The following is a 19,640-nucleotide window of genomic DNA, read 5'->3' as shown; positions in this document are numbered from 1 at the left end:
TAATATATTTATGGTAGTATAAAAAGATAATACCACTATTAGTTGTGGGCTTGTATTGTTATTTAAATGTCCTCAAAGGGCAGAGCTTATAAATTATAAATTAATGATTTGTTAATAATTCGTATACATTATTGTTGATAAAGGTTGAAATATAATATGGTCGCATTTATTATAGCATGTCCTTAAAATTTTCGAAAAAGCTGTATTCTTAATTTAATTTTTATAGCTACTTCCTAAAGTTTTAGTAAAGCGTCGTCGGGCCACTTCCCTAATTTTTCATAGACATTAAAAGTTATATTTTTACTTTAAGGTCTAAATTAACGATGCATTTTTTAAAATTATACTTAAAATTAAATATGAATATAATAGGTACTATAGGGAAGTTAAAATTTAAAATAATGATATGAAATAATTTACATTGTCATATATGATCTCTAACACTGACTTAATTTTAATAATAATTAGTCTTAAACCATTAACAGTATGAACATTTTCTTTTCTTTAAAAAAAATTAAAATTCTAAAATACCTTGTATATTTATATTTAATACAAAAATTAATTACATTAGATATTATGGTTAATTGTAAAAAACAATTGTAAAAAACAATACATTTTCGATTTGTATATCTTTGATGAAGCTTAGAGTATTTGTGAATAATATATATTATAGTAATAATGCTAACGATTATTATAATACTAACGAAATAATTTTTAAATTTTTAATTGCTTATGATTTCCATGAAAAATAAAAATAAATTTTTTTTTTGTTATTGTAATAAAATTAAGTTGACTTTTGGTGAATTATTTTTAATTACAAATATATCCGTGTTGTTCGTTTATGTTTTTGGCCAGTTTATCTTCATCGTGGTTTTCATTATTATTATACTGTTCAAATACATTTGTATCTCCATTAGACCATATAAGATACGACGTCGGGACTTGAACCGAATACAGCTGCTGTTGTTGATTGATCAACTGTTTGTTCGGCGTTTTGTGTAGCTATATGTATGGAGGGGGTTGGTTCTCTAAACACTAAAATCCAACACTATCTATTTCAGTTTTCCACTTTACCACACAGATAAGTTTAGGTATAGGTATGCAAAGCCGTAGGTGTCTCTTGAAAGCATTATCTTGGCATTTACGCAAAACAATATAGCAACTCACATTTGTTCTGTACCGAATGTATCCTTACCTTAAATTGAAAAAAATTGCATAATTTAAAAAAAAAGTTTTTGTTCCTAGTGTATAACTATTAGAACTTACAACGATCATTGAAAATAAAATTAAAACAAGACCAGAAACGTATTTGCGTAATAACTATAGCGTTATTAATTATTTATCTTTGTCATAACAAATCATTTTCTTCTTTCGCTTCGTAATGACGCACAACAAAGAAAAAATGGTTTTTGTTTCCGAATTAATATATGTTAACGCTGTACTAGTACTGTAATAATAGAATATTTAAATATTTTAGTATTTAATAAATTTATTTTTTAGTGAATAGGTACTTACATAATTTATTTCAGAATATTTTGTTCATGAATACAATGCATGTATAGTTCATGATTTTGAAGACAAGTAATTCAATTTTAAAGTTTTTACTCGTTCTCAAATTATGTATTAAAAAATAAAATAAAATCCATCAAACATTTAAAATTCTTTCACTCCACTTAATTCTTATTTCCTTTGAAGTCTCCTATGTGTTTCATATATAATATGTTGACTAAATTTAAAATACCGACATTTCCATACTAAAGTTGTTTTTACTTGTATGCACAAGTATGATCTTTAATATTGTACATCATAAATATTTATTACTTAAATCTTAACTTTAGGTATATTGGATTGTAATACAATACAGTTTGATGTTTTAAGTAATAATTTTTCTTAAAATACAAGTGTAAAATACATATTAGATTATAATTTTGAACAATATTTTAGGTATTTTCAACTAAAAAGTGATTGTAGATTTTAAATTATTTCATAAAATTACTAAATCGCTCTTAAAATTACAGCTAACAATGAGTAGATAGTTTCCAACATTTAACATCATAATTTAAAGTTTAAAGGAATCGAATGTAATAATGTTGAACTTAGTAGTAATATACACTTTAAGCTTCATCTAATATATTTTTTTATATATATTCCTTTACTTTTTTAAACGTTTAAAATACATTTTTAGATAAATGCTTTTACGCTATTTATCACACATGGAAAGTATATTTAGGTATGGATTATGCATGAATAGATGTTATAATTTAAATGTCTATTTATGTTATAATCCAAGAATGATTTAAAACAAAGTTTAGTTAGCAATAATAAAAACAATACTATACATAAACTCATGATTAGAATTAAAATAACTTATTGCAGTCTTTCTACAGATAAATTGTATTTGTATAATTCAATATTTATTTAAATAAGGCATTCAATTTTATGATCATATGCATTTTATATATCTATAAATTGCAATCAACATTTTTTTTAAGGAAGTGTAAAAAAGTCTTGAGATAATACAAAGAGTACTCTTCATAGTTTTACTTTAAAAATAAAAATAAAAATAAAAGTCTTTAAAATAACAAATAATAACAATAGTCATAAGAAATCGTAGAAAACATTATTATTTTCACTATCCCTGGGGGTCATTACGTCTTTTGTAAATTACTTCGAAAGAAGCGTTGTATGTAATGTGTTGTCGCCCAAAGGATAAATTAAATAATGCAAAAAAGTAGAAAAACGTTAGACAGATAATATTCTTTCATGTAAATTTTTCACCAGTGGGCTATCATAAATTAGAAATTATTTTTTTTTATACAAATCAAACTCCGGGGATTAATGATTATAATATTTTTTCATGGTTTCCTGCAGATAATTGACTATATGATTACTATATGTAGATACAAAAGTATAAAATTTAAATTTTTAAAGATTTCGAGTAGGTACATACCATGTTTTTTAATGTTCAAATGTACGTACAAGATCAACAAAAATGTATCAAATCTTATAAACACGTCTTTTTGAAACGTAACCTTACGTTCCAATCATTATGCATATATGTGAATAGATGATAGTAGTTGTTATTAGTGTGCATAGTAACTCAGCTGTTAAACCTGTTAGATAAGCCACTTATCACTGACAATTACATACATGACTTTATTCTTGACAGTAAATGTGCATACATTATGTATACATACGGCCATACGGGAACAACTAATTTCACGTAGGTATATAACTGATTTATATAAAATTGAAACTTCGAGCTATTCATGTGATATGCGAGTTAAATTGATTCCGAGTTAATAAAGTTCAAGTTGACCCGGTTCGACTATATTTTATTTTATCTTCAAAGTCTATGGTACCAATAATTACCCATTATTGTTTATGTTTTTATTTTTAATTTATTGAAAATTTCAAAATCTAAAATTAAATTTAAACTAATGTTATAATTGTCACTAAACAACTCATGAGAATTTAAAGTTTAGATGTGTTGATTAGGTAGTGGACAAACATTTTACGGGGTACCTCTGTCAGTGTTGTCAGTGTGCCAATCCACTCTTCTCATATAAATATGTAAATACATACTTGTCATACTTATAATTTATGACTATCTAGTTGTACCTAACCTATCTATTCCTTCGAAATTTAGATTTATATTAAGATTTATTAGTATTAAAATTTAGAATTGTTAATTCAAAAATGGAAAATAATCTTAGGTAGACTAAAGATAATTTAAAAATTATAATTAAGCAAAACAAAAAACTTCAACACAATACAACTGGTTTTATCAAAACGTAACGCCAATCTTTTTAAATTATTATTGTATAAATTTTCATACCACGGCGGTATTTGTACTCTAAAATCATATTCACGGTCTAACCGTTAAAGCTTAAATAATACATGATTTTTGTTGGCGCTTTTTTACCATATTATTGTTATCGAGTTTTATGATAATATTATGAAGAAATATACAACATTATTATACATCTTGTATGTTCTGTATCACCACAGCAGATAATATGAAAACGTGATATTTTTCGAAATTGCCACTTGTTAAAGAAAAAAAAATAACTTCGACAGTTGTGAATCTGCTGTTAGCCGTTTCCTCCGCATAGCTGTATCATTATTATTTCATACACGTTTTCAGTTTTTTAAGCCGACTCAACTGTGCTGACGACGTTGGCGATTCGCCCAATATTCATGACTGTCATATGATTGGAACTTGGAAGCCAACTCTATGAATGTAAAAATGTCTGTATATGTTTGATATAATCGATGTTTGTGTTGCGATTAGACTTTGGTATAGTAAATTTGAAAGTAGCGCTGCCAAACGATACGATCACGCACAGACTCATCCTGCTTGGACGCAGGTCATTGATTACAGTAGGAAATCTCATCACCATAGGGAAATATACGTTGATTTAAACTCTCAATACGTCAAGTAGTATATTAATTTTTTGATTAGCATGAACTATTTTTTTAGCAATGTATAGCAATATATACTGTAATATTGCCATTTTGGTACCGATCTATGTTTTTAATAGAATTATGTATAGAAAAATATATATAATTGATTTTGTAAAAACAAATTAATAAACTTTAATTTATTTATTTATTATTACGATGTTATCCATTCCATGCACAACACCGTGTACCAATTCATATACAACACATAATATGAACTTAGAATCATTATGATCGATAAAGTACAATAATCCAAATAAATTATAAAATCTATCTAAATGTAAATGTAAATACAATTATGTCACAAAGTATCACAAAAAAAAAAAAAACTGTAACTAATAGCCTAAGATGCCGGGTTGTAACAAATAGATCAATAAAAAAAAAAATCTATCTGTTATCCGGTTGGTACTTAGTAGCTTATATATTTTGTAATCTTCATATGTGGCCCATATATGTTTTCAGCTGTTTCGCATATATTATTAAGCGATAATTTTACCTAATTGACTTCTATTTTTTCACAAAATTATTTATTTCACAAGCATCTAAGTTATTAGAAGAATATGTAAGTGATCTCTAATATTTTTATTAGTACAGTGTTTAGAATTTAATTTTATGTTTACTCATATTTTATGTGTAGCGTATATAGTAATGAATATTAATACTGTAAATTTTATTTTTTTAACTTAATGTTAACCACTTTCAAATTTGAATTTTTGTCCGAGATCTTAATATGATGATTATTTATTATCAATTTAACGGACATAATATGTATTAATTGTAAAATAAATATTGTCTTAGGCAGCAACAGAAACCGTCATCGATGCTCGAGTGATGGGGATATCATTATTTAGCTTATTGATTATTTAGTGAAACAATTTCATATAAAAGTGTTTCCAATGAAATTTTCATGTATGATCAGTAATTAATGCACTTAATAGTAAAAGAACTTCAATTATTCCTAGTCGCGCGATATCCTTAATAATTATTATAAGTAAAAATACTACAAATAATCAAGATTATTTATTCCATTTAACTATATTGTAGCTCATACTGAGACTGATTCAATTTTAACGAAATTGATTTAGTGATTTGAAACACTATACACTAATTTAGGAAATGTAACTCTCAACTATAAATAGGTAAACCGGAGAAAAAATTTTCCATTTGATGTTAATTACAAACATTTCAACCACAAAAATCCACTTATTTCCGAATTCACTTAATTTTAACTCAATCACAATATACTCTCAAAAAGGGAAATAATTTATATTGTGTAGCTATTGTAAGTTGTTACACATGTGGACGTTGGAAATATATCGTTATTGTTCACAGGAAGGTTTCTTATTTAATTAATCATGTCTTACCACTTATTAGTATTAAACAATATAGATAGTTTACTTTATTATTTATTAATTAATTACATTATTTTAAATTCTTCTTAACAATAATTAATGATTAAAGATTTTGAACATATTTAATTTTATTTGACAACCTTTGCATTATTGTTTAATTATATTTTGGCTTAATTGATAAAAAATATATAGTTTATTTATAAATATATATGCTTGAATTAAAATACTAGTAATTATTAAATATAAAAAAGAAATGAAAATATCACAAAATGTGTAATGTTTGCGTTGTTTAGATTTAAAACAATCATTTTTAATTTTGTAAAAAAATTTCAGTCATAGAAATAAAGATTTTTCTATTTTTAAAATACATTTTAATTTTTTGTTTATTTGTGTTTGTATAACATAATAATAATATGATATAAATCTTTATTCTTATACTGATTTAATAATTAACTTTCTAAAAAGTTAAGTTAATTGTTATTTTTACTTTAGTATTTCACCTTTGATGACGAAATAATGCATACAACCTTCACGTTTTTTAATCGTGAACCAAAGTCATAGGATATCGCTTTATTTTTATTATTATTTAAAGCATCACTGTGCTACTGAACTTGAACTTCAGTAAAAATACGGTTTAATTTTATTTTTATGGTCTAACAGCCGACTGATTTCAATTTTGAGATAGCCACATCTGATTTTCTTTTATACCCATACGATTTTACGACTTTCTTGTTACTTAGTTTTGTTAATAAAACGTAAAAGTAATTTATGGGCTTATGTTGCATATCACTATATGTGCATAAAAAATTTCAAAAATACAATTTTCACGTCCAAAAAAACCGGGGAGGAGTTATTCTTCCCGTTATAGTATGCCACTGCCTAGTGCCTAGACTTATTATTTTCGGTCCAATGAGATGAGTCGTATATTCACCAAGAATCACAAGACAAAAGCTGGGGCATAAATGATACTCAACATAGCTCAATGTTACTCAGTAGTATAACCATTTTTAACCATTATTTTCATAATTTTTTTAATTTAAAATTTGATAGTTTGTTTTTAGAATTAATTTGAGAATTTTTAATTTGCACCATTATTGTAGGTAGCCAAAAATAGTACCTATTTCACCAAAATTAGTGCCTATGTAATTTCACTATCAAATATTTGATTATTAGACGACTATTTGACTGACAATTATTATCGTTGATAATATTAAGACTTTATATTGTAGCGAACAATATGTACCTATACATTTATTACATATATTATGTAGTTTATTAGCAACAAACTTTGCAAGCTCAGTTTGTGTTGGAAGAGTTATATTCAGAGAGTTAATTAATTAATCAGAATCAGAATTTATATAATATAGTGATTTTTCTACCCATTCTCTAAATAAAACTAAGCTAAAGAAGGTAAGTTTAGGGTTCTGAGTTATATAGACGTTCTTTATCAAAATATAAATTGTTTACAAATAAAAGATTTTAATCTTTAGTCAAATGCTTTAATTTTATATTATCATCTAAGGCAGTGCAATCATTATAATATTATTGATTTTATCTATAATTAGTTATGATTACATCTAAGAATAATCCATAATCATAACTATAATTATAATAAAAATATAATAATAACATTATATTGATATTGAGTTTTAATATACTGTATTAAAAATATATTTTTAATATTTTAAATAATTGAAAATTGTATACAGTTAAAAATTAGATGTTCCGAATGAACGTACACAATTACAAAAATACAAACATTGCACATCTTAATATCACTATAATTACGTACAAATAAAAAAATGCTATTGCAACCTTAAGGTATATTATATATAGGTAACGACCATACATTTTTCATTTTTTATAAGCTATATAAAAACACGTATAATTAAACAATTATAACAATAAACAAGTTTTAAAATATCACAAACAATGATATATGTAGATAATATTACGTGCAGTAGCGCTAGTAGAAATGTGTCGAGAATTAAATAAAATTATACTCTCACGACTGATATACTCTAACTACGCACTTTTATACATGTACTTAATTTTCAAAGTAAATTTAACACTAATGTAAAGTATAACACTAAATGGAATTAGTGAAGCAATACAAATGTTATTAATGTAATCTTCTCTTTGCAACTTTAACATTTTGTACAATTTTGGCTATAGTTTTTCATATTTTTTTATGATCTTAATTAATTAAATACTCTCGTGATTAAAATAAAGATAATTACGATATTTTAAAATTAAAAATTCAACTTCAAACTGTAAATTTATGTTTAGACGCGTTTTTATTTATACATATATTATAAATATATTTACATAAGTAACAATGAATAAGTAATTTAGATTTTTTTACTAAATTTTCACAGTTTGTTTCTTTTGGAATTTCATGAATTACGTTGTTCGTATAAATCGTCGAGGACTTTCATCATATGCGAAGCGAACTTTAAATCGGACTTGTTATCGGGAATTGGCTAATACTCAATAGTACTAGATGTAATCTTCTGCTAGAAACCATCTTAAAAGTTGAATTCTAAATGTTTGACAGAAACAATGGAAAAAAAAAAAGAAAAAAAAATATCGTAAAGCCAATAAATTCATAACTCGGTTTATAATTTAAATATTATATTATTTTTAGTTTTAATTTAAAGATTTTTTTTACTAAAAAAAAAGTGTAAAAGCTTCTTTTGTCAATAGAAAATTTAAACTTTGTCTGACTTAAGGCAAAATTTAATATATTTGTTTTCAATTATTAATAAGTTAACCCTCTAAACAAAGCGATCACGAGTTTCAAGTTAATTGAAGCTAATTTAATATTGTTTACGAGAAATGTATTTTACTTAGTTCATGGAGCACTAACAAGAGAATAGAATTTATGGAATGATAATAATCTGATTAGATTGCTATACGTCTTACCAGTTTACCAAAAAAACCTTTCAAAATATATCTTTTGTACTTCCAAATATTTAAGTGCTTAAAAAGCTAGCTAAAGGTATAGATTCATATTATACACAACACAATTATATTTCGATAAAAAGGTGATATTTAAATGTAAAATAATTAGAAATACAATATTTTATTATTTTTATGGTTGGTTAAAAAAAAAAAAAAAATCGTCGCTGATCGAAGATTTGAATCAACGTCTTTTTAATTCATTGTCGAATTTATAAATAAAGTATACCTAATATTAATGAAAAAGTTGATAATAAATATTATGTACTCTCATATTCTTTAAGCAAATTAATTAATGCTTGAATGAAATTATCAATTATTTCAGTATTTCAGGTTTTTTCAAAACAATTTTCTATTGATATCATATGTGTTTTATTTTGTAAATATGAAACTATATGCAAGATTCTTATGAAATTTGATTTGACCAATAAAAAAGTTCTTTCGGTCACTGCTATAACATAGAAATGCTATAAATGTTCCACGTGTAAAATAATTGCACATTACTATCTAGGTACTGTATGATAATTCCTGTGTTCGGAATGTTCACTAAAAAAATGAATTCGTTCACGTTCACGTTCAGTCCTTGAAAAAGGAACTCGTTCACGTTCATTTTTTTTTTCAAACGAACGCGTTCACGTTCACGTTCTTTGAAAAAATGAACGCGTTCATAAGGTCGTTCATCTAATTTTTTGTTTATAAATAGTTTACCAGCAGTTTGTATAAAAACCCATAAACATATAGGTCACAACCCAAAAATAAAAACAATTTAGACTTTAGAGCATACACATTTTCTAAAGTATCTAAATTATATACATATTATATTTATTAAATAGTCAATAAATTGAGCGCCTTCAAATTCATTAAAAATATAAACGTCTTTCACGTTCACGTTCTATTTAATAAAAATGAGCGACGTTCGCGTATCGTTCACTAATAATTATGAACGTGAACGTTTGAACATGCGTTCATGAACGACGTTCTTTCCAAACACTGGATAATTCTATTGATCGGTTCTTCAGTTTGTTTGTACATATTTTAGAATCCAGACGCATACTTTACTTTTATTTAAATTAAAACCGTTGCTTAATAAATTATGATAAATAATTAATTAACAAGTGAGTATTCGTCTGGGAATCTTGCATATTTGTCATCAAAATGGAATATATTAGTAGCAGACGTGTGTTGCGAAATGTTCTTAATGAATTTTGTCAAATTAAATTACATAATAATAATTATAATCTTAGATATATTTAGTTTATACAAGTTGTACTTTCTACTAAATTCGAACCCAACATAATTTCGTTCTACATATTTTTTAAATATCGTAAAATTTTAACATTTAAGATTTTGTTAGATTACTTTTTAATTTTTATTTATACAGTTAACTTTTCAAACAAATACGAGTATAAGGCATATTCGTTATAAAATAGATTCTATTATTCTTCGGCATTATATATTCATAGTATGCATATTAATTCTGATGAGTTTATGTATACTAATTTACGCATCAAATATTTATAATTAAATATAGCTAAACAATATTTGCTTAAGAAATTATATTCTAGAAAATTTTTGTCTCGGGACATGGAATCATGGAAATATTATATTTTCTTGTTTCATTTATATATTTATCATTTTATATTCTTGTAAAATTGTATATAAAATATATATTACTCTTTAAATCTTTAATTTAAACCTATAATATCCTAAAAATAATTTAATATCTTTAATTTTTTTTTACATATATGCACTTGTTATTAGGAAGATATAATTATATTACAATAAGTATTTAATAATTTGTAAATCTTAAAGATTAATAGATAATATATGAGGAAATTGTATGTATATAATATCAGTATGGCATTTATATACTATTATATATAGTAATTACCACAAACATTTAGAAAAATAAATTATATTTAAATAATACAAATTACTATAATTGTCTTGAAACATTACCGAATGTGATAATGCATAATAGTAGTAGGTACCTATACATAATTTAGGTATTTTAATAATGTAAGTTCATGAAAAATATTATAAAATATGTTCACTGGAATAAGTCAAACATTATTAATAAAATACGGTACATATAATATTTATATTATAGTAATATTTTTATAACAATTAGGTTTATCAAAAAGAATATCAGCTGTTTTATTTTTTTGCTTTGAATTAATAAATCATACACTTTGATGGAGGATGAATAATGAGTAATTCTAAACGACGTAATAATCATGAATTCAACAATGTCAATAGCAGATTAAAGCAGAATAAAATATTAAACGTAAAGGTTTGATCCAAATTGTATTAGTTGAGAACATCAAAAAGATAATGTCATATCATCGCACAAAATGTTTTGTATTATTGCAAGAAGAATAGTCAAAAACAAGTTAATTCACTCAAAGAAAACAAGATTCTATAGTGCACGTTGCCAAGTGAAATGTAATAGTTTCTAAAGCGTTAGTTCATCGTCATACATGATTATTATTGTAATTAAATCAATTTTAATATTTTTTAAAATAAATCAACAATATATGGGTAAGTAAAGTCAAGTGGGTATGAAATAATCAAATTTTATTGATACAATTATTATTGCAGATTTTACTGCAGTTAATACTTATCAGAGGTTACAGCGACTGTATAAGGTTAAAACGCAATTATTAGTGATCGGAAGGAAAGAGGAGGGGTTTTTTTAAATCTATTCTTTATACTATAAATCTAATACTATAGTGGACAACGATATCACGTAATAATATTAGAAGTTTATCAAAATGTTTTCAATAGTTTGAAAGTTATATACTGAAATCAGCGTGTAAGTATTAAGTACAGATAAAATAAACGTTTGAACAAGTATAAGAGCTAATCCCGCACTTGGAGAATCATGCTGTTTCGCCACAAAATTAATTGCTAAGATTCTGCCTAGATGACAACATTTTGGTGTATTAAATATATATATTTTGTAAATAAATAGTTAACAGATAATATTATACATCAATTGTCTGCAGCATACTTTCTTTAAGCTAAATCTTGTGTTGAAGGTATTGAGTTCTTAAAATAGGTAAGTTAATAATTAGTATAATGTATAAATACTTAACTGCTACTTAATTAATTAACTATGCATACTTAGAAGGAGACTATAATAATACAAACATAATAAGTAAAATGAAAGATTTAAGAAATACAATTTTATAGAAATTCTAAATAAATTAAGAAATCAGATAGTAATATACGAATTTATTATGGTGATATTACATATAATATGTATGGAAATACAATTTTAACTATATAATTTGTATATAAGTAGTATTAAGCACGCTAATAGTATGAGTTAGAAATAAATGTTATTAATAATTTTGAAGAAGTTTGGGGGAGTATATCTTAGATAAACCTTTCTCATAATTGACTCAAGTTCTGAAATAATACTGATTTTTTTAACAATTATAATAACCATTTTTTTTAAATATTATTATTGGAGAAATACTATAGAATGTTTCTGCGCTCTATAGGGATATGAAATTTCAATAATTGAAATGTGGAAATTGATACTGAATAAATTACTATACATCGCACAAGTCCCAAGTCACGACGGATTGTACGAATAAATTGATTGTCACTAATACGTTTTTTGTTTGGGAGGGGGGACGAAATACTTAAAAACGAAACGACGACGACGGCGAATAACGGTATTGTATGTTAATATATATATATATATATATATATTCTCTTTTAACTTTCGGCGTGCTAAATACATGACAGAAAAGTACGATGTATTAATCTCACCGCCACCCTAGTAAAGACAGCTGTAGCTATCGATACGAGTTTAACGAGTTCTTTGCCTTCGCCGTTTTCCAAGCGTATTATACACAATCACAGTGCGTAGAATAATCGTTTTTTCCGGAGTTCGGAAAACCCGTTGGGCCACCGCACTGGTGTAGGCATTGCGAACACGCAACACTATGCATGACCAGACCGATAAAAGTCCATATATACATTATATATATATAAATATACATATACATATTATATTCGACACAGCTGTAGTACTATTTGTATGTGTTTATAAATGGTAGTACGCTAGAATTAAGATCTATACGGTGTAAGTGAAAAATAAACTGTGATAAATTTGGAGCTACTATCATACCAATCCTTTGTGAATTTTTTTTTTTAATACTTGATTTGTGCTCTTAATGAATTTATTACACGTTGTACAAACTTCTTATACGTTTTTTAACTAGTATACAAAAAACACCATCATTATTCGACTTGCATAAACATTTTTTAAACTTAATATACCTATGTCATATGGACCTTAACTATAAAACAATAGGAATTAAATTTAGTTACATACGGGTTTAGTTTATTTTAAATGTTATAATACACGTTTCACTTGCTACCGAGGCCCAATGTAAACAGTTTTCAATTAAATGACAGCATCAGCACGACAGCCACACGGTTTTATGTACCGACAAAATCGAATCAATCAATCTATCATCGCCTGTCGCATTGTTGTATCTATATGATCAAAAAAAAAAAATAATAAAAATAATAATTCATATATTTTATCAAAAAATTTACTAATATCGTGGATAGCGTTTTGGTATACCTTTAATTAATTCCTCGTATTTCATGCAATTTGCGACAGAGACAAGCAAAACAATAAAAACTAATTTAAGTTGCATGCGGGTTTAGTTTATTTTAAATTTTAAATGTACGTCTCACTGGCCACTGTGGCCCCACTGATGTGAAAAACTTTCAATTAAATAACAAAATAGATACGAAAATTACACGGTTTTGGGTACAGATTAAATCCAATTTATCAATCTATCATTACCTGCAGCACACTTGTATAAACTTTAAAAAAAAAACATTTAATTAAATGGTATGCCTATTACTATTACTGATGTAAGATTGATAAATTCCAAAAATTGAAATTTAACGTGTGGCGCACGTTACTAAAATTAAATTAATATTTAGACGTGGTGCAAATTAAACTACGTTGTTTTAAATATTTTGACGCAGATTACACACGCATATATGCAGAGTGAATTCTAAGCATGTTCACTAACGTTTTCCCTTTAACAATACATTTATTTAAATTCTAATTTTTAGAATTTTTGTAAGCCTAAAGCCATATTTTAAAATTTCTAATGTTTTTTGTTTCAGAAGTTTCTTGTGCACAAAATTGTAATGAAAAGTTTCATTTATTAAAATGTATAATTTAGGATTATAATCATTAAAAATGATTTTATAAAAATAAAAACTATATTAATATTAGATGCAATATTTATTATAATTTATATTTTCGTAATTTTTACAAATTATTTATATACGAAATTTTTCAAATTATCTAACCCTCCATATCTGCTTAATCCATTACCATATGCACATAAAATCCTTAGTACACAAAGTTATATTACTCAAAAACTACTAGCTTGAATTTTGATTTAAGGACTCATCAAAATTCTCGAAAAAAAAAAATCTGCCTATAATTAAAAATGAAAGGGGATCCAATTTGAAACCAAAGTTTGTATTGTCACAGGATCATTCTTGTGTGGTAAAAAAGATCTCATGACCTCGAAAAACGTGATGGTCTTCAAGTGTAATCAAAAATTTCAAAAATTCGAATTTTAATGTTATATGCGTGTTTCGAGCGTAAAAATAGGGTGAGCATGTTTCAAAAATGCCCCCCCCCCCGTATACGTACTCGGTGGCGCAAATTACAAGTAATGGTAAAACAGGCGAAAACCGTCATCTCTTATACAGTATAGGTACATAGGCATAGCCTGTGCAGCCGCTTACAATCCATTTGCAAGTGTCTATAAGTATACATTATCACGGTTACATTTTATCACCCAATATAATATTATAATGATAATATAGCAATAGAAATGAAGGATACCTACGTACCTTTGGTTACAGTTGTATATTTCACAAACAGCTGACCCACCGATGTATCATTGGCGCGCAATACCTATAATACACCCGTATATAAAGATGCCCTTCGGAAGGTTCCGTAATTTCGTTGACGCCATCGGACGGTGGATTGGCTGCGAGGCGTTACTTTTGGCGAATGGCAGTCGTCGGACTATATAATATAGGTATATAAATATATATATATGTATTATATATATATATATATATATACAAGTGAGGAGAGGGAAAGGGTAGTGGGCCGTGTGTGTGTGTGTGTGTGTAGGGGCGGGGGTGTCTCGGGTGCGTGGGATATATACTATTATTATTATTATTATTATTACACACCAAAGGGCTGCCGCCGACGGCGTCCTCGGGGCGCGACGCCGCGCCGCCCGGCAGTCAGTCACCGGCCGACCGTGTTGCGATGACGAGACCGCCGCGCCAGCGGAGTGCAACACGCGCCACCCGGCATTAGCGCGGACCGCCGCACGCGTCGTGCGGTCGCCATGTGGTCGCCGGCCACCGTACGCCTGTTGGTGTTCATCGGCTTTTACGTGTCGTTCTTGGCCGTCGGAGCATTCGTGTTCTCCGCCATCGAGGCGCCGGAGGAAGCTGCTCGGGTCAGGGAGCTCAAGGACCTCCGGCAAGATTTTCTCGACGGGCACACGTGTGTCGGAGGTATATACATCTCGCAGAGTTTCCTATATACACATACAGGGTTACCACGAAGGGGGGGGGGGGCTTTTTTGACTCGGCCCCGTTGAAATGAATTTTTTTGAATTTTTGAAATTTTTATATGAATGCTTATTTTACATTAAGTAATAATATTTTTATGATATATAATTGTATATTATATAATATTATGCTAAATAATAGACTTGTAACTGATTGTATTTTATAGGAAGTTTTTTAATGGGCCTACAAAAACATTTAGTACAGAGGCCAACATTTGATGTGGATGGATTTTTTTTTATAACTTTTTAATTGAGAACGGTGCAATCTGTAAATATATTTTTACAATAAGTACAATTGATGTTTATATAAATTTAACATAAAATAAGATAAAATAAAAATCTAAAATAAATTGACTGCATTTTTAAAGACCGAGGTCTTTGGTAAAGGATCCATTCATTGACTTCATGAGTCATGACGTGGAGCTGTGAGAATTATTCGATTAGTAGGTAAAGACACCATGTTCGCGTTTTAGGCACTTTCTCGGGCCACCTGGAATAGTGATAACGGACAGTTTTGAGATTAGTGGGTTTCGATGTTTGTGAAGTTTGGAATGTTGATGTACTTAGTATACGTAATCTGCGCAAAGTGTCGTGCTGCTGTGATAAAAATAACTCTATGGAGATTAATATCACTTATATCATTTGAAACAGTACGGAGCTTATTGGTTATTTGACAAAGACATTAATTGGAATGTTTGGATTTTGTTAATGTCGGTGAGTTTAGCAGATAGGAACCTATCCATTGCTGAATAGCTCCAGTTCATATTGGTTCGAGGAGCAGCTTATGCAGGTGAAGTTTAGTAGTGAGAAATAAAAGTAGCTGGTGACAATAGTTGTTTAATTTATATCGCGTTTAGTATGGACACGGATTTCCGTGATTAGTTGACGGTCTAAGTGTAAATCCTGCAGATAACGAACACGTTACACGTTGTATTATATAAACATAGTACCTATATTAAAATATTATTACATGGCACAGCTACATGAAATACACTATTATATCCGGTGATGTCATTTGAGTTTTTTCTTCAAGGGTGTTATAATTTACAAAATCCATTTTTTTTCTCACTGTCGAGCCATTTTTTCTTCACCAGAGTAAACGCGTTTTTATATTTAATATCTTAACGAACTAAACATATTCGAGAATCAGGAAACTGCAAATAGATTTTGTCATGCTAATAATATACATAATTTACATCTATATAAATAATAAATATAATATATTTCCTCCATATACCTAGTACCTACCTAAGTATCATATTGGTATTATATACGCATTAAGATTTTCACATTATATTATTGTTAACTTTTAAGTATGGGACATCAACCCGTTTGCATATTTTATGGTACGCCAATAATATGTGGACAAGTACATGCCAAAGTACACCCTGTCCCCCCCCTCCCCCCAATCACTCTCCAAAATAGCGTCCCTGCTATTGTACCTCAATTATGTAGGTAACATTATACTTTGAAACGTCCTGGAAGCGAACGTCTGACGGATCCATATTATGTACATTTAATACTTTCGGTTATTATACTGATTATAACAGACGCATCATTGTGTAAACTCTTATAATATAATTTATTTTTAAATTCAAGTACCTAATATGCTTATTAGGTATACACTTAATGTTCTAATGTCATTTTTAACTGTACTTTGTTCAAGTACCAACTGTAATTACTATAGCATAACATAATAATAACATAATTTTTAAGTCACGCTGGTTTATTTGAACCATATTATGATTCATTATATTATTGATTGTCGTGTTAATCGTTCTACTTTGTTTAGTTAGATTTTTTAAACCATAAAAAAAAGTTGATTATTCACGTGTCCGATGATGAAACTGTACAAAATTCGTATCGACGGATGCGAAAATATGTTTTTCTCTGTATCCTATGAAACGCGTAATAATATCGTAACAGACAATAATTGACAATGGCCGCTATACGAAAGGTTGTTACGTTTTATTTTACTATCATATTATCGTATAGTTATGACGTACGTGTCCCCAACCCTCCCACATTGGAATTTTCAAATTTTTTTTTGGCAATTAATTAGCATGTATTTGCAAGCTAACTTTTGTAATTAGCATGTATTTTAATTAAGCGTGATATTGAAAAATAGGTGGGGGGCTCTAGACACGTGTCTCTGACCTCCCCCCCCCACAAATCAAAATCATCTATTTTTAAATTCTTTTCTAGGCCAAAATCGTTTTTCCTAATTAGCACGTGCCAATCAAGTTAGCACCGGCACAATACACTTGGACTATAATTATAATATCAAAAAATTGCTAGGAATTTGCTAGATTTTGCTAAGTGATTTTTGAAATTTATTAGATTTTGGATTTTCTGGAAACTCGGAAGATGAAAAGCGACTCAACACCGGTACATTGTCCAATCGATGTCCGTCAAGTTGACACCGGCACTTAGTGCTAGAAAATCAAACCATATACTATTCATTTGCTATGAAATTTTCAGAATTTATTTCTAGCTTGATTTTCCGAAATTCCAGGAACAAACATTCCAGTGCTATCTTGACGTAGCATCAGCACATTCTTTAATCTGCAGTCCTAATCGGTACTCTGATCTTCCTCAGCACGATAACGTCGACAAAAACTCATCTTTCAACAATAGTCAAAATCGCAAAAGATATGAAACTTCAAAACTTCTGCCAGTGTAGGTATATTAAGAATGTGAGTGATATCTCCACCTTCACTTCTAGTTTTTGACTATTCTTAAACCTTCCAATTTCATTTCGAAATCTACTCATTCTCATATCCGATGCCAGTTTCCATACCTATCAGCCTAAATCTATTCGCCCGTTACGCGTAGTTATTTGTTATCTTCACCCAATCATTTTCACATGAAGACATCATTACCGGTCTTTCTGATTTGGAACACCACGTCTCCAATGTTCACAAAAACAAACGTTTTTCGGACAAAAAACCCCTGCCACTCTTTTTCGTCGATATCAAGACGGATAAAAATAACTTGGATATTTACAAAATTGAATTTCTACTTAACACCAAAATAGTAGTCGAAAAACCATACCCACTCAAAGGACCTTTTCAGTGCCACGTAATATCAGACTTGTGGGTATACTCGGAGTTATTGCTACTACATTCTACGTCGAGTTAAATGTGGGGAAGAACATCTCCCGGAATCATGCAATAAATTAAAGGACTCTCCAGCTAGATGTGCTTTATGTTCAGGTTAACACACCGCAAATTATAAAGGTTGCCCATCTTGCAAAAAGATCAATAAAAATAAACTCAAGACTTCTCCAAAGGCTCCTTCAGTTGTGATCCCGGACGCTCAAGCCAAGCCCCAAGAAAAATCATATGCTGAAGCGACGCTAATATAAAATAATAGTATAATAGCGACCAACTTAAATTCCGTAATTGGGCCATCACTAATATCCCTCCTTAATGACGTACTGCAAAAACGTTTCACTCCCATAGTTCAACCATCTATTTTTGTTTGTCGCATTACTCAGTTATTATCCCCACTTAGCTTATTATATCAATTAAATTTTCTTTTTCTGCCTTAATTGGCTTCTTTAGGTACAAAATGTTGATTATTATTCTTATCTATTTAATTATATGTTTAATACTATCATATACATTGGTTATGTACCTAATTTTAATATTGTAATTGTTGAACCATCTTAGTTTTTACCAGAAGTTCTAAATAAAAAAAAAGTATCCTATGTAATGCGCTAATGTAATATCCGTCGTAAATATATCATCGTATGTGATATGTGTCTGGATTGTAAAGTTGTACGTGATAGACTACGTTATATTGTACGTGTATATAATAATCAGCTGTAACGGTAACAATGTGGACTGTTCAATAGTGCATTATACGGTATTAGTCTTTGATAGGATATTGCTATAATGTGTGTGCCGCAGATAAGTTGGACAAACTGTTGGGTTATGTATACGAAATACGTACGTACGACTAGTTTTTTTCTCGTTTTTTCATCTATGTGATGAAAAGTAGACTAACTTTGAAAATATTTAGTAGGATTTATTTTATGAATATCTTGAAAAACTACTAGTATGTTTATAATATGTTTGATATATTTTCTAACTTTTTATTCATTACAATATTTATTTACATAATATCAACTATTATCTGGGTAATATTATTGATCATAATAATTAATTTTTGTTTATGAATTATTATGTTCTTAATACTTCATTTAAACTAT

General features: G+C 28.1%; 1 protein-coding gene across 1 annotated transcript in view; it reads left to right on the top strand.

Moving 5' to 3' along the window:
* The first annotated feature begins 15,102 nt into the window (after positions 1-15,102).
* The window catches only part of LOC107164209 (potassium channel subfamily K member 1-like), a 44,811-nt gene continuing 40,273 nt past the window's right edge, over positions 15,103-19,640 (top strand). The window contains exon 1 of the mRNA XM_015511943.2: positions 15,103-15,368. Coding sequence (XP_015367429.1) covers positions 15,197-15,368 — 172 coding nt within the window. The 5' untranslated portion in view covers positions 15,103-15,196. The remainder of the gene's footprint in view (positions 15,369-19,640) is intronic.

Source organism: Diuraphis noxia, unplaced genomic scaffold (assembly GCF_037042655.1).
Source record: "Diuraphis noxia isolate RWA-SAM2 unplaced genomic scaffold, SU_Dnox_SAM2 contig0005, whole genome shotgun sequence".
Taxonomy (NCBI): domain Eukaryota; kingdom Metazoa; phylum Arthropoda; class Insecta; order Hemiptera; family Aphididae; genus Diuraphis; species Diuraphis noxia.
The sequence above is the reverse complement of the archived record's forward strand: the minus strand, read 5'-3'. Positions and strand labels throughout refer to the sequence as shown.